Raw genomic sequence first — 16,484 nt, 5'->3', positions numbered from 1 at the left:
TATAAACACTGTACTTCCTCCTTTCCTTTTATGGAGATGGTTTAGTGCAATGTATTTTTCTTGTTTAGAAGCCTCACACTATGCTTTCACTGAGGATGACTTTCTGTTATAATAACCCACTTTTTCTGTTTTTTTCTTGTCAGTTTTCCATTACCTTCCATATAGTACTCACAGAATATATTTATTTAAGCCAGCTTTTCAGTCACTTGACAAACATTAAGTTTATGAGACTTATGAGTTCCTGTTCTAGGCACTGGGGGAGGTACAAAGAGGAGCTCTTTCTGCTTGGAGCTCCCAGTCTAGCCAGAAATGAAAAAACATATAGAAATATTTGTCATATAAAGTATGATGAGTACATTAGAGTAGCAGTGAGAGTTTGGAGGAGGAGAGTTTGCAGATACCTTCTACCTGGGGGGATTAGAGAGGCTTTGTGGAATAGGTGGCTTTGAAAGATGGGTAGATATCTTTTGAAGCTATGATTTTTATAGGTCCTTCCTCAGCAGTATAGATCATAACCTATACATGCTTTCTTATCTCATAGGCTTCTTGTCCATTTATTTCTTTAAATCTACCCTGTAGCATGTAGACTGTCATTGATGATACGCTGTGGCTTCCTTAGATGTTATTCCATTGCCCTTTTGGTCACCTGCGTTTGGGATTCTTCTGAGATGGTAAGATTTGACTAATTACTCCCCAGGCTATGGCAGGCTGTTTCCCTGCTCTTTCCCCTTATCTGTGTGGTTTAGTCAAAAATTCTCTCCCTATTCTGTCTTTCCTTGTAGTCTTAACTTTAGTGTATCTACCATAATCATATTCCTCCACCAGACATATCCTTCTTTGCCTGTTCATTTTATTGAGCTCTCTGGAACTCTCTTCAGATTGGCTAACATGGCATTGATTGAAACCTGGCTCACCATAGAAGACACTGACCTCCCTTTTTAGTACTGAGTGCCTCTCTCATGCCTCCCAAAGTTCTGAGTGAGGATAAGAAGTTAGGCGTACTTTTATTTTATTTTTTTAAGTTAATTTATTTATTTTTAGTTTTCAACATTTACTTCCATAAGTTTTCAGTTTCCTCCCCCCCTCCCCTTTCCCTCCCCAAGATGGTCTGCAATCTTCTATAGGCTCTACATATACATTCCTATTAAACATTTTTTCACATTAGTAATGTGTAGAAGAATTATAACGAATGGGAGAAACCATGAGAAAGAAGAAACAAAACGAACAAAAAAAAGAAAATAGTCTGCTTCTCTCTGCATTCAGACTCCATAGTTCTCTCTCTGGATGTGGATGGCATTTTCCATCATGAGTCCTTTGGAATTGTTTTAGGTCTTTGCATTGCTGAGAATGAAGACCGTGGCTGTTACTGTGTACATTGTTCTCTTGATTCTGCTCACTTCATTCAGCACCAGTTCATATAAATCTTTCCAGGTTTTTCTGAAGTCCTCTTGTTCATCATTTCTTATAGCACAATAGTATTCCATTACATTCATATACAACGACTTGTTCAGCCATTCCCCAGTTGATGGGCATCTCCTCAATTTCCAATTCTTGGCCACCACAAAGAGAACTGCTATAAATATTTTTGTATATGTGAGTCATTTTCCCATTTTTATGATTTCTTTGGGATTCAGCCCTAGAAGTGGGATTGCTGGGCAAAAGGGTATGCACATTTTTAGACCCTTTGGGCATAATTCCAAATTGCTCTCCAGAATGGCTGGATCAGCTTACAGCTTCACCAACAATGAATTAGTGTTCAGCTTTCCCACATCTTCTCCAACATTTATCATTTTCCTGTTTTGTAATGTTAGCCAATCTGATAGGTATGATGTAGTACCTCAGAGTTGTTTCAATTTGCATCTCTCTAATTAATATAATGATTTAGAGCATTTTTTCATATGACCACAGATAGCTTTAATTTCTTCCTCTGAAAACTGCCTGTTCATATCCTTTGACCATTTATCAATTGAGAAATGACTTGTATTCTTATACATTTGACTCAGTTCTCTATGTATTTTAGAAATGAGGCTTTTATCAGAGACAGTGGTTGTAAAAATTCTTTCTCAGTTTTCTGCTTCCCTCCTAATCTTGGTTGCATTGGCTTTGTTTGTGTAAAAACTTTTCAATTTAAGGTAATGAAAATTATCCATTTTACGTTTCATAATGTTCTCTATCTCTCATTGGGTCATAGATTCCTCCGTTGTCCATAAATCTGACAGATATAAACTATTCCTTGCTCCCCAACTTGTTTATAGTATTAGCCTTTATATCTAAATCTTGTACCCATTTGGACTTTATTTTGGTATATGGTGTCAGATGTTGATCTATGCCCAGTTTCTGCCATCCCATTTTCCAATTTTCCCAGCAGTTTTTCTCAAATAGTGAGCTCTTTTCCCAGAAGCTGGAGTCTTTGGGTTTATCAAACAGTAGATTGCTGTAATCATTGACTACTATGTCTTGTATACCTAGCCTCTTCCACTGATCTACCCCTCTATTTCTTAGCCAGTACCAAGTGGTTTTGATGATTGCTGCTTTATAATATAATTTAAGATCTGGCATGGCTAGACCACCTTCCCTAGCATTTCTTTTCATTTAATTCCCTTGATATTCTGGACCTTTTGTTCTTCCAGATGTATTTTGTTATTATTTTTTCTAGCTCTATAAAATAATTTTTGGTAATTTGATTGGTATGGCACTGAATAAGTAAATTCATTTAGGTAGAATTGTCATTTTTATTATATTAGCTCAGCCTACCCATGAGCACTTGATGTTTTTCCAATTATTTAGATCTGACTTTATTTGTGTGAAAAGTATTTTATAATTGTGTTCATATAGTCCCTGGGTTTGTTTTGGAAGGTAGACTCCCAAATATTTTATAATGTCTTTAAATGGAACTTCTCTTTCTATCTCTTGCTATTGGGCTTTGTTAGTAATATGTAGAAATGCTGAAGATTTATGTGGGTTTATTTTATATCCTGCAACTTTGCTAAAGTTGTTTATTTTTTCATGTAGTTTTTTAGTTGATTCCCCAGGATTCTCTAAGTCTATCATCATATCATCTGTAAAGAGTACTAACTTAGTTTCTTCTTGCCTATTCTAATTCCTTCCATTTCTTTTTCTTATTGCTAAAGCCAACATTTCTAGTACCATATTGAATAACAGTGGTGATAATAGACATCCTTGTTTCACCCCAGTCTTATTGGAAATGCCTCTAGCTTATTGCCATTACATAAAACATTTGCTGATGGTTGTAAGTAGATGCTACTTATCATTTTAAGGAAGACTCCATTTATTCCTGTGCTCTCTAGTGCTTTTTTTAAATAGGAATGGGTGTTGTATTTTGTCAGAAAATTTTTCTGCACCTATTGAGATAATCGTATGGTTTCTGTTAGTTTTGTTGTTGATGTGATCAGTTATGCTGATAATTTTCCTAATATTGAACCAACCCTGCATTGTTGGTATAAATCCTACCTCATCAAAGTGTATTATTCTTGTGATAAGTTGCTGTATAGGCATATTTTTAAAATTTAATTTTTTTCTAATGGACAAAAATCTATTTCCTCTTCTTCACACCCCACTCCCTCCCTCCCCCTGGAAAAGAAAAAAAATCCTTGTAATAAATATTAATAAATAGTCAATAAAAACAAGTTCCATGTCTCATTCTGTACCCTCACTTCTTTGTCAGGAGGTAGGTATCTTGTCTTGTCATCAGTCCTCTGGAATCATGGTTGGTCATTATGTTGATCAGAGTTCTTCAGTCTTTCAGAAGTGGTTTTTTCTTTTAATTTTTTTTTCATTTAACAAATATTTTTCCCCTTCCTTCCTCCCCCACTCAAAGAAAAAGGAAATCAGAATTCTTATAACAAATATGCATAGACAAGCAAAATTGGTGCTTAATGACCCCATATTATTCATTGTTCAAAAATGCATTTTTAGTTCACCTCTCTGTCAGGCAGAGGCTGGTAGAATCTTGAATGATCACTATGTTGATCAGAATTCCTCTAAAGTCTTTAAGAATTGTTAGTTTACACAGGGTTGTTATAAATTGTTCTCTAAGTTCTGCTCACTTCACTCTGCATCAGTTCATACAAATCTGAGAAAATCAAATTGATTCTATTCTGTACCAGCCTCCAGCATTTTCTATGACTGCTTAAATTAGGTTTCTTTGAGTTAAGTTCAGAAATTCATAGGTTCAGAAGTTGTTTCCCTCTTTGAGTTAAGTTTAAAAGTTTAATTTCTCTATAAATCACTCTAATTAAAAGAAATCTTTTATATCTATACCACTAGCTATCCTTGTACAGTTAGAAGAAAGCTGTTATCTACATACCATTAGTTATTCTTGCAGGTGGAATAAAACAATCAGAATTTCCTAGCAAAATGGAAGGAGGAGTTGTTGCTAGCCCCACATTCCTGATTTCTAGCACCTGTGATGCTTCTGATTTTGTAACCAATTGTATTGTTTTCTCCGTCTATGATTTTTTTTGGATGCTTCTCTTTTTGTCTTTATGAAAATTATCTCTCAGCCCTTGATTGGGGTCTTAGCTTGCTGTGGAGGTGGAGACCCGATCTATTGGCAGATTTGTGCTTTGTTAATAAATTGATCATATCCAGAGCTTTGTGCCATAGTTTACCTTAATTTCAGTCATAATAGATCTTTCCCATAAAAATGTAAGAATCCATCCCGTTTGCAATTTCTTACATCACAATAACATTCAGCCTCTTGATGAGGGTGAAAGAGGAGTGTGTGTGTAAAAGCTGGCCTGAAGCTTAACATAAAAAAAAAATACAAAAAAACCCTGAGATCTTGGTTACTGGTCCCGTCATTTCCTGGCAAATAGAAGGAGGAGAAATGAAAACAGTGTCAGATTTTATATTCTTGGACTCAAAGATCACTGTAGACAGTGACTATAGCTGTGAAATTAAAAGATGCTTGATCCTTGGAAGGAAAGCTATGGCAAATCTAGATAGCATACTAGAAAGCAGAGTCATTGCCATGCTTACAAAGGTCCATGTAACCAAAGCTTTTTTTTTTTTTTTTTCCAGTAGCAGTGTATGGTTGTGAGAGTTGAAGTATAAGGAAAGCTGAGCACTGCAGAATCAACACTTTCTAATCATGATATTAGAGAAGGGTTTTGAGAGTCCCTTTGATAGCATGGAGATCAAGTTAGTCAATACTTAGAGGAATTAATTTAGACTATTCACGAGAAGTCAAATGCTGAAGCTGAAGCTTAAATACTTTGGCCACATAATGAGAAGAAAGGACTCAATGGAAAAGATCCTGATGTTGGGAAAGATTGAAGGCAAAAGGAAAAGGGGACGGCAGAATATGAGAGGGATAGTGTCATGGAAGCAAATGAGCATGAGTTTGACAGACTTTGAGAGACAGCGAAGGCTGAGAAGGGTCTGGCTTGCTATAATCCATGAGTTCAAAAAGAGTTGAGGGTGACTGAATGACTGAACAACAACAACAAAAACATTTATATACCACATCTTTTTTTTTTTTTTTTTTTTTTTTTTTTGCAGGGGGGAAGGCAGGGCAGTTGGGGTTAAGTGACTTGCCCAATGTCACACAGCTAGTAAGTGTGTCAAGTGTCTGAGGCCAAATTTGAACTCAGGTACTCCTGACTCCAGGGCCAGTGCTCTACTCACTGCGCCACCTAGCTGCCCCTATATACCATATCTTTTACCATTCTCCAATTGATTCTCCACTGTCTTAGTTTCTGTGCCATTACCAAAAAAACAAAAACAAAAAAAACTGTTATAAGTATTTTTGTACATATGGGTCCTTTTCCTTTATCTTTGATATCTTTGGGGTACAGACCTGGCCATGGTTTTGCTGGGCCGCAGTTAAGGAACTTTGAGGCCATAGTTCCAAATTGTTTTCTAGCCTTACTGAAACAATTCACAGCTCCTCTGGTAGTGGAATCATGTTCCTGTTTCTTCATAGCCCCTCAAATATTTGCCTTTTTCTTTTCTTGTCAGCTTTGGTTAGGCACACTTCTTGTTTGTTACATCCAGTTTATTGCCTTGCCACCATCATTCAGCCACCTTCTTTTGAAATTTGCTCTATCCATTTTTATCATTTAGTTGAGCTCTTTGTTTTAGTCCTTTACTAGCCTACAGGTCATTCTTCTATCTTCTCAAAGAAGTCAGTCCTGCTTTAGACTTATACTTAGGAACTTCAAAATATACATCAGTGCACCCTTGAGCACCCTGGTCTGTGAGTTCATCAACTTAAACTCCCACAAAACAAAGATATCTCAAACTCAACACATTGAAAATAGATCTTTCCTTTCAATCCCACCCTTCATCTAAATTTCTCTATTTCTGCTGAGAGTACCACTATCCTTTTATTCAGCCAGATTCACAACCTTAGGGTCATTATCAAATTCTCTATCTCACTACACATACCCAAATCTTGTGTCTAATTCTGCATTTCACATCTGTCTTTCCATTCCAATGGGCCCTATACTTTGCAGGCTCTCCTGTTGTTATTCCTAATTCTTTTCTCTTTTCAGACCATCCATTCCATTTTCTACATACCTGCCAAAGGGACTTTTATAAAGGTCAGGCCAGATCATATCATTCCCCTCAATAAACACCTGTAGGATAAAGTATAAACTCCTTTGGCATTTAAAGTCCTTTATGACCTGGCCCCAGTGTACTTTTCCAGTCTAATTTCATATTATTTCCCTTCATTCATATTGTGCTCTGGTCATAATGAGATTCTTACTGTTTTTCCCTTAATTTTCTTTTTTTTATTATCGTTGGTTGTTGACCTTTGTTCTCAGAGAGGACCAGAATGACATCGCTATGTTAGAGTCAAGTTACGATGCATCTGAGTGTGGCTGATCAGACCAGTATGAGCTTGGAATGCTCTACCACAGGTTGGGCACAAATGATCCATGTGAACATTTGGGGTGGCTTCTCTAAATTTGCATATCTTGTGTTTCTTGTGAGCTACTTCAATTTTGCTGTGCTCATAGAGAATAGTACCTTCTCTAATGAGAGATTGCTCAGTTCTGTGCCAGTGTCTCCCATGACACACAATCAATTCCAGAGTTCTTAAGGAACACCTTGAGAGTGTTCTTGTATAGCTTCTTCTGACCACCATGTGAATGTTTGCCCTGTGTGAGTTCTCCATAAAATGATCTTTTAGACAAGTGTACATTTGGCATTTGAGCAATGTGGCCACTGCATCATAGTTGTGCTCTTGGCAGTGGAGTTTGAATGCTTGGCAGTTTAGTTCAAGAAAGGATCTCAGTGTCCAATACCTTACCCTGCCAGGTAAGCTTCAGAATCTTCCTAAGACAATTCAGATGGAAGCAATTCAGTTTCCTGGCATGGTGCTGGTATACTGTCCAGGTTTCACAGGCATACGGTGAGGTCAGCACAACAGCTTTGTTAGACACTTCTCTCCCATGCTTTCCTTCAGAGTCTCCCAAACACTAAGCACGTGTGAGTGTTTTAATAAACAAAGACATACAAAATAGAGGGTTATATGTGAAACTGAATCTCTGTTAACATACAGATTTTTTAGAAATCTGTATTAAAGTAAACTTTTATGTTCCTTATAGATGTCATTATATTTCCTATCTCTGTGCCTGTTCCCTGGCTGACTCTGTGTTCTCTACTCACCTCTGCCTCTTGGAATCCCTGGTCTCCTTTAACATTCAGCTCAGTTGTTATCTTCTACATGAGGTCTTTACTGATCTCCCATCTCTTAGTATCCTCCCACTACACACACACACACACACACACACACACACACACACACACACACGTTTTCCCTGACTAAATATAAGCCAGTTAATAAACACTGTTTGAAGCTCGAGGTCAGGGACTGTTTGACTTCTGTCTTTGTATTCCTGGCACGTAGTAGATACTTAAGGAATGATTGTAGATTGCTTCCTTGATTGACCAACATCTTCATTCTGCTGTAGTTGTACATCTCATGGATGGTAACGTTCTTGGCCAATTCCCTGTACAGTACTCTCTGTGATCCATGACTGAGGAGAGATGTCTGTGTCAAGGTTGGGAACATAGGTCGGGCCACCATGTGGAACGTTTTGAATGCTGAGATAAGGAGTTTTGTGTGCCATAAAGCTTTTGATTCAAGGGGGTGATATGGTCAGAGTTGAACCCTGGGGAGATTAATATGGCAGTGTGTGCATAATGCATTGTAGTGGGAGACTAGAGCTAGGAAACCAATTAGGAGGTTACTAGGTTCCTGAAACTAGGATCACTGGCTCCAGAAAAAAAATCGGAGGGAGTGATTCATGAGATAATAGGGAGAGTGAATCTCTAAGATTTGATAACTGGATGTTGGGTTGGGGGTGGGTAGATTGAGAAGAAGTCAGAAGATAACTCCTGAGCATGAGTACCTGAGAGAATGGTGGCCAAATTTTAGAGAAAAAGTAAGGATTTCAATTTTAGACATGGAATTACATGGCATTGGTATTGTTGCTCTGCTGTTGCTGGCTGGGATTGGTGTTGAATTAGCTTTTTCCCTTCTGCTTTCTATCTAGCCAGTGCTTTCATTCTTACCCCAGAGGAAGTAAGCACTGCTAATGAGGTGATAAAAGTAAGAATAGCCAACATTTTCATCATGCTTTATGCTTCATAGATTATTTTCCTCAAAAAAGAAACTGTTTATTTCTGTTAATGACATTCTTTTTTCATGTTTCCTATATTTTATTTTTTGCGATAAGGTTTCTTTACAAATTTTGTTTGTACAAAGCTCTTGCTTACTCATAGTTGAATCCCCTACTGTATATAATCCTCCAAACTAGTTAAGTCAGAACAGCTTAAAAGGGATTGTGACTGATAATATATGTAGAACCTTATACTCTGGTAGTTTTCTGCTTGTTAAAACACTTTGTAAGTTAAGACCAATTTTCTAATCTTTGCTGCCCTTTTAAATTGTCTTCATTTGTATAGTTGTAGTAATTATGAATATTGTCCATTTGGTTCATGTTATATCACTTAATTCAGGTCTTTAAATATTAATTTGAATTCATCTTTATTATAGTTCAATAATGCATTAAATTAATATACAACAATTTTGTTTGCTCTAACAAGTAGTACTGCTTTGGATATTTTCATACAGTTAGTCCTTTTTTTATTGGTGTTCATAACTTCTTTTGGAAGTAAACCCAGTGGGACTACTGAATCAAGATAGATACAATTTTATAATTTCATTTGCCAATTGCAAGTTGTTTTCCATTTTGTTCATTCTGTTCATTTTCAGTTCTTTTCTGTCTTTGCCAGTTTAATTGGTCTGGGTTTGAGATACTTTAATTTGCAATGATTCAGATGATTAGTGGTTTTGAACACATTTTTAGGTAGTCTTTGGTTGTTTCTCTTGAGAACTGTTCTTTTTTTTTTTTTTAATATCCTTTGACCATACTAGGAATGACTATCAGCTAAGGAATGAAGAAGCTGCGATCTCTGTCAGTGGAGTGGAGTGAGCACACTAGTAGATGCAATCAACTTATTTAGTGAGAAGGATGTGATAGCTATCAATAAATATTTTATAAATTGGAAACTATTGGATTAGCTAGCTCCCTTTTGTAAGACAGTGCTTCATAGAAATTTTTATTTTCTTCTCCACTTAATTCAGTTCTTTTGGATATTTTGATTAACCACAGTTTCATTTTAAAAATGAGAATGTTTTAAAATTTGCTTTGTTTTGTTAATAAAATATGTTTGGTAAATACACAATGATTTTGTGGAAAACATTGCAATTTAAAGAGAAATTTTGATAACATGAGTTTCACAAAAGAATCACTAAAAGTAAGTCCCAGTGAGGATTAGCTGTCACCCTTCCTTTCATTTCTGCTAGCTTTGGTACTTAAAATGAGGTTTGTGAATGCTTGCTTCAGTAGGAGAGTTTTGATCATTAATGATTTTGCAATTTTGTCTCCTCAAACTTGCAAGTTTTACCCAATTATCCAGAATTTACATTGGTACTAAAAATAATTTATTGAGGACCAAAAACCTGGCATTGATTGTAGGTCTGCCAAGACAGACCATGTAGAATCTCAAAGCTGGCCTGGACTTAGAAGCTGCTCTAATCCAACTCATCCCTTAACAGAATTTTTTTTTTCAGGATCCCTAAGTCACATGGGACTGTCTAGCTCTTGTTTGAAGACTTCTGTCAACTCCTATGGTTTCCCATTCCATTTCACTTTCCAGTAGCTCTTTTGTGGGGAAACTTTCTTACTGCATTAATGTAAGATCTGCCTCTTTTCCAAAAAAAAAAATCTGCCTCTCAGCAACTTGTTTCTACTGCTACTCATTCTTTCATCTTGGATCCAAGAGAACAAGCCTAATCAGTTCTACATGACAGTCTTTCCAGTGCTTCAGTTTCCCTTACATCTTCTCTTCTCCAGACTAAACCTCCCCAATTCATTCTCTATTCTCTAGCTTATCAATATCCTCCTTAAAATGTGGCATTAAGAACTGAACATAATATTCCACATGTAGTCTTATGGTGGTAGAATACAGTGGCACTCCCATATCTCTAGTTCATGAAGAATGAGAAGGGTGCCACAGAACCAGAAGGAGAAATGGTCTGATTGTGTAAGAAAAACAAAAGAGAAAAGAGTCTATAAACTATATATCATGTCTCTCTTAAGAACACATTAGCTTTTTTCTCTGCCATATAGTAATGTTGACTCGTATTGGGTTTTAGTCAGGGGAGTGCTGGCAAATGTTTAACAACTGACTCTGGAAAAAAAAAAGTACGCATTTAAAAAGCACACTTTTGACTTTAATCTTCCTTATTAACATTTTTCCATCACTTTCATAAGTCTAAACAACTAACAAAACAATAACACAAACCCTGATTTGCAATATTTGCTGGTTTCTGAGGAATAATTGCTCACACTGAAAATTTAACAGTTGGCTCTCAGGAGCCAAACTCAAGTTGGCTTTAAAAGCATATCCTTGATTTCAGTCCACTAAAACTATCTGCAAGTTAGTGCAATTTTTCCTTATCTAAGTCATTATAAAAATGTTAAAAAGCATAATAAGACCTAGAACAAGTCCATGAGGCACTCCACTAGTGACCTCTTTCTTAGTTGACATTGAATCATTAGTGACTGATTTTTATACTTTCTTTTTTGTTCCAAGTTGCTAATGACTGGTGAACTGGAAGAAAGACTTCCCCAGAAGTCAACCTAACATTTGCTCAGTGAGTAGAGCACTGGGCTTGGAATTGGAAAGACCCGAGTTGAAATCCAACTCAGATACTTACCAACTATATAAAACCCTGGACAAATCTGTTAATCTTTGCCTCAGTTTTTTCAACTGTAAAATGGGGTAATAACAGCACCTCCCTCCCAGGGTTGTTTGTGAAGCTCAAATGAATTATTTGTAAAGCACTTAGTACAGTGCCTGGCACATAGTGAATGCTATATAAATGCTTATTCCCTCCCTTCATCCCCATTTATTAAGCACCTACTATGTGCTAAGCACTAGGGTTAGAAAGAAAGATAAATGACAGTCCCTGCTTTCAGAGAACTTACAGTCTAATGGGGGAGACAGTATGCATATAACAAGCTTTATATAAGATAAGTTGGAGATAATTGACATTCCGAGGAAAGCCAGTAACATTTAGGAGGATTAGGACAGGCTTCTTGCACTAGGTAGTACTTCGAATGAGAATGTGAAGCCAGAGAAGTTAGGAGGTAGAGATGAGGAGAGAAAGAATTCCAGGCATGAGGGACAGCCAGTGAAAATGCCAGGCATCAGAACATGGAGTATCTTGTTCGAGGAACAGCTTGGAGGCTAGCCAGTTTGACTGGATGGCAGATTACATAGAGATAAGGTATAGGAAGACTGGGACAGTAGAAGGCAGTCAGGCTGGGAAGAGCCTAAAAGATCTTGGAGGCAGTGGGAATTGCCTGAATGGGGGTAGGGAATAGGGGGTGAATAATATAGTCAAGACAGTGTGTCAGACTTGTAGAGGATGTACTGGAGCAGACAATTGAAGAATGTCTTTTCAGCATAGAGGGTTGCTTCTCTGACTTCTTTTCTAGAAAACATGCAACTGTGTTTCCTGGCTAAGGGGACAGTTAAATCTGCCCACATTGAAGTGAGAAATTAGAAGTTAGGGGAAAATTGTTCTGTTTCTTCTTTCAGGGTAGCTGGTTTCACAAATCCCTTCATGAAACTTAGATTGAAATAGATAGAAATGATCCTTGCATTCCCATCCCCCATTGCTCCCCCCGCCACCCCCGGCAAGCAGAAGCAGCCTGGGATGAATTTCATCAGTCTGTTTTGCTTATTTGAAATTAGAGGAGAGATGTATACACAAAAATTATTATAGTAAAAGTGAGTCTAGCTTGTAAACCAGTTTTCATTTTTAGTCATCTAGCTTCATAGTGATACTACCTAGAGTTTAACTTTTAGGTTGGATCAGCATGGCTGAATTTCCCCTGATGCTCAGGCCCTGTTATCATTTTTTCAGAACTTGGGTAGCAGTGAAATAATGAATAAAGCTTTACTTCTCTTATTGAGAATATTTTACCACATTTCTACAACTAGATCTTGAACATAAACTGTCAGAGCTGGAAGGCATCTTAGGACTGTAATTCACATTTCTCTGTTATTTTGATAGTTTCCAAAGTGCTTTTCTCGTGGCAATCCTGCTAAGGTCAGTGTTGTTTTGTTTTGTTGCATTTAATTTTTTTTTCTCGATTACATGTAAACAAAAATTTTTAACATTCGTTTTTTTAAAATTGTGGGTTCCAAATTCTCTCTTGTCCTTCCCCTTCCCCCTTTCTTCTTACTTGAGAATGCAAACAATTTGATATAGATTATACATTTTGTTGTCGTTAAGTCATTTCAATTGTATCTGACTCTTCATGACCCAATTTTGGAGTATTCTTTGCAGAGATACTTGAGGGGTTTGCTATTTCCTTCTCCAGTTCATTTGGCAGATGAAGGAACTGAGACAAATAGGGTTAAGTGACTTGCCTAGGGTCACTCATCTAGTGTCCAAGGCTGGATTTGAATTTAGGAAGATGAGACTTCCTGACTCCAGGCCCAGCACTCTATCCACTGTACCCACCTAGCCCCCCCCCCCCCACATGATACATGAGCAGTCATGCAAAACATTCCCATATTAGCCATGTTGCAAAAGAAAACACAGAACAAAAAATAAAAACTAAGAAAAATAAAGTAAAAAAATATGCTTCAATCTGTATTTAGAATCCATAAGTTCTCTCTCTGGAGGTAGATAGCATTTTTTTCATGTCATTTGGAATTGTCTTGGATCATTGTAATTGCTGAGAATATAAGTCATTCACAGTTACTCATTGCACAGTATTGCTGTTACTGTGTCCAATGTTCTTCTGGTTCTGCCTACTTCACTTTGCATCAGTTCATGCAAGTCTTCCCAGGTTTTTCTGAAACCATCCTGCTCATTATTTTTTATAGCATAATAGTATCCTCTCACAAACATTATCATAGCTTCTTCAACTGTTCCCCAATTGATGAATGTCCCCTCAATTTCCACTTCTTTGTCACCACTAGAAGAGCCGCTATAAATATTTTTGTAGAGATAGGTCCTTTTCCTTGTTCTTTGTTCTCTTTGGGATACAGACCTAAGCCGTGGTATTTCTGAGTCAGAGGGTATGCCTGGTTTTATAGCCCTTTGGGCATAGTTCTAAATTGCTCTCCAGAATGGTTGGGTCAGTTTACAACTCCACCAGTATAATTAGTCTTCCAATTTTTTCACATCCCCTCCAGCATTTGTCATTTTCCTTTTCTGTCTGATTAGCCAGTATGATAGGTGTGAGGTGGTACCTCAGAATTGTTTTAGTTTGCATTTCTCTAATCAGTAGTGATTTAGAGCATTTTTTCATTATGACTATAGAAAGCTTTGATTTCTTCTTCTGAAAACTGTCTGTTCATATCTTTTGATGATTTATCAATTGGGGGAATGACTTGTATTCTTTTAGATTTGACTCAATAACAGAGAAATTTGCTGTAAAATCCCCCCAACCCCCGGTTTTCTGCTTTCCTTCTAATCTTGGCTGCATTGATCTTGTTTGTAGAAAACCTTTTTAATTTGTTATAATCAAAAGTATCCATTTTACATCCTATAATGCTCTCCATCTCTTATTTCATGATAAATTCTTTCCTTATCTATAAATCTGACAGGTAAAATTTTTCATGTTCTCCTAATTTGCTTATAACATCACCTTTTTTGTCCAAACCATGTATCCATTTTGACCTTATCTTAATAAATGGTGTGAGATTTTGGTCTACATCTAGTTTCTGCCAAACTGCTTTCTAATTTTCACAGCAGTTTTTGTCAGATAGTAATTTCTTGTCCCAAATCTTGGGTCTTAGCATTTATCAAACACTAGATTACCATAGTCATTTATTACTGAAGACAGTACGCAAGAGCGTACCTATCTATTCCACTGATCCACCATTCTATTTCTTAGCCAGTACCAGATTGTTTTGATGATTACTGCTTTGTAATACATTTTGCGATTTGGTACTGCTAAGCCACCTTCTTTTACGTTTTTTTCCCCAGTGATTCCTTGATATTTTTTTTTTTTGAGGGGAGAAGGCAGGGCAGTTGGTTAAGTGACTTGCCCAAGGTCACATAGCTAGTAAGTGTGTCAAGTGTCTGAGACCGGATTTGAACTGAGGTCTTCCTGATTGCAGGGTCAGTAATCTACTCACTGCGCCACCTAGCTGCCCCATTCCTTGATATTCTTGACCTTTTGCTTTTCCAGATGATTTTTGTTTTTATTTTTTATAACTCTACAAAATGACTTTTTGGTAATTTGATTGGTAAGGCAGTGAATAAGTAAATTATTTTAGGTAGAATTGTCATTTTTATTATATTAGCTTAGCCTACCCATGAACAATTAATATTTCTCTCTGTTTAGATCTGACTTTATATGTGTGAAAAGTGCTTTGTAATTATGTTCATATAATTCCTGGATTTGTCTTGGCAGATAGACTCCCAAATTTTTATGTTGTCTCTTATTATTTTAAATGGAATTTCTATTTCTATTTCTTCCTGCTCGACCTTGTCGGTAATATATAGAAATGCTGATGGCTTATAGGAGTAGGTTGTTGTTAACCCCATTCTACAGAGGATAAAACTGGGATTTAAAGTGACTCTTAACAATCACCTAGAGTTAGGAAGTAGAGACTATAGAACAGAGAATGTCAGTTGGAAGGAAACTTAGAGGTCATTGGAGAAGATCTTGAGAAGACAAGTGATTTGCCCAGTGTTCTCTTGTTTGTGGCAGAAATAGCACTTGAGCCTGGGCCCCTTAAGCCCTAAATCAAGTCTCTTTCCACTATTCACGTTGGCTACCGTCCTTATGCTGTCCTGTCTAGTGCTCTCTAGTGCTGGCCTTTGCTCTATCTAAAATGAGAAATTAATGTATCTTTGTAAGTAATGATGATTGGTTTATGGGACAGATTTTAGTTCATTTTCAGTTAAAAATAAAACCTGTTAACTGGTATTTTATTCCCTCTGCCCTTTATCATTATTAATTTTTAACTTCTTTTTTCCCTGGTAGTAGGAGGGGCTAAGAGAAGCATGTTGATGGTTGTTCGTGTATATATGAAGACATAGGTAGTATCACATTTAAGCTTGTAGTCAAGTAAATGTCTCCCCTTGCAAAGCCTATATTTGGCAGTTCTGAGCTCACCCCACCAGGGGCAAGAACAGCTCCCTCATCAGGGTCACAACACTATGGTTGTTGGTGGGCCAACAATAGCCTTGGCTTTTTTCTCTTCCTCTGCCTGTAGTTTTTCTCTTCTAGTCTTGCACCAGTGCCTTGGAATACAAATCTTAGAAGGATTAAATTACTGAGCAGCATTATTTGAGGAGGTAAACCTTGTGTGCCAGTGATCTTGGTAAGTATTTGGAGGTTATAATCTTTGGCTAGATGATCAAAATCACACCACAGGTGTTGGCACGCTGGTCAGATTTAGAGCCATCATAGGGGACAGAGCAGATGTTGGCCTTGATTCAAAAATATATTAATAAATAAATAACTTTTTGAAAAAGCAACTTGAAAATGCAGTCACAACTTTAGCAAATTATCTCTCTTGTTCAGCAATATGGGACCTTATATTTCTGCAGAGAGATGCACTAACAGCTTCTTTTCACCCCCATTTTTCTTCTAGGGAAATTCAGCTACTGAGGAGGTTACGGCACAAAAACGTCATACAGCTGGTGGATGTATTATATAACGAAGAGAAGCAGAAAATATATCCTTTGGGGCCTCTGTTGTACCATGGTGTTCTTTGGCAGTGAAGGTTGGCATATTTCTTAAATATCTTTCATCATACACATAGTACTTCAAAGTCCACAAAACTAGGATTGGCATATGTGGCCAGAAAGCCATTCGCATGAAAGGCATCTGGGGACTCTAGTGTCTCAAGACCAGTCAGTTGGGTGTCATAGCTGCCACATTTCCTGCAGCGCTTTCAGGTTT

The 16,484-nt window shown here is 37.1% G+C and overlaps 1 protein-coding gene across 1 annotated transcript in view; it reads left to right on the top strand.

Moving 5' to 3' along the window:
* The window catches only part of STK11 (serine/threonine kinase 11), a 175,404-nt gene that overhangs the window by 56,720 nt on the left and 102,200 nt on the right, over positions 1-16,484 (top strand). Inside the window, exon 2 of the mRNA XM_036767136.1 lies at positions 16,174-16,257. Coding sequence (XP_036623031.1) covers positions 16,174-16,257 — 84 coding nt within the window. The remainder of the gene's footprint in view (positions 1-16,173; positions 16,258-16,484) is intronic.

This window comes from Trichosurus vulpecula, chromosome 1 (genome assembly GCF_011100635.1).
Source record: "Trichosurus vulpecula isolate mTriVul1 chromosome 1, mTriVul1.pri, whole genome shotgun sequence".
Classification (NCBI taxonomy): Eukaryota; Metazoa; Chordata; class Mammalia; order Diprotodontia; family Phalangeridae; genus Trichosurus; species Trichosurus vulpecula.
Note: the sequence above shows the minus strand (reverse complement) of the source record. Positions and strands in the feature narration are given on the sequence as shown.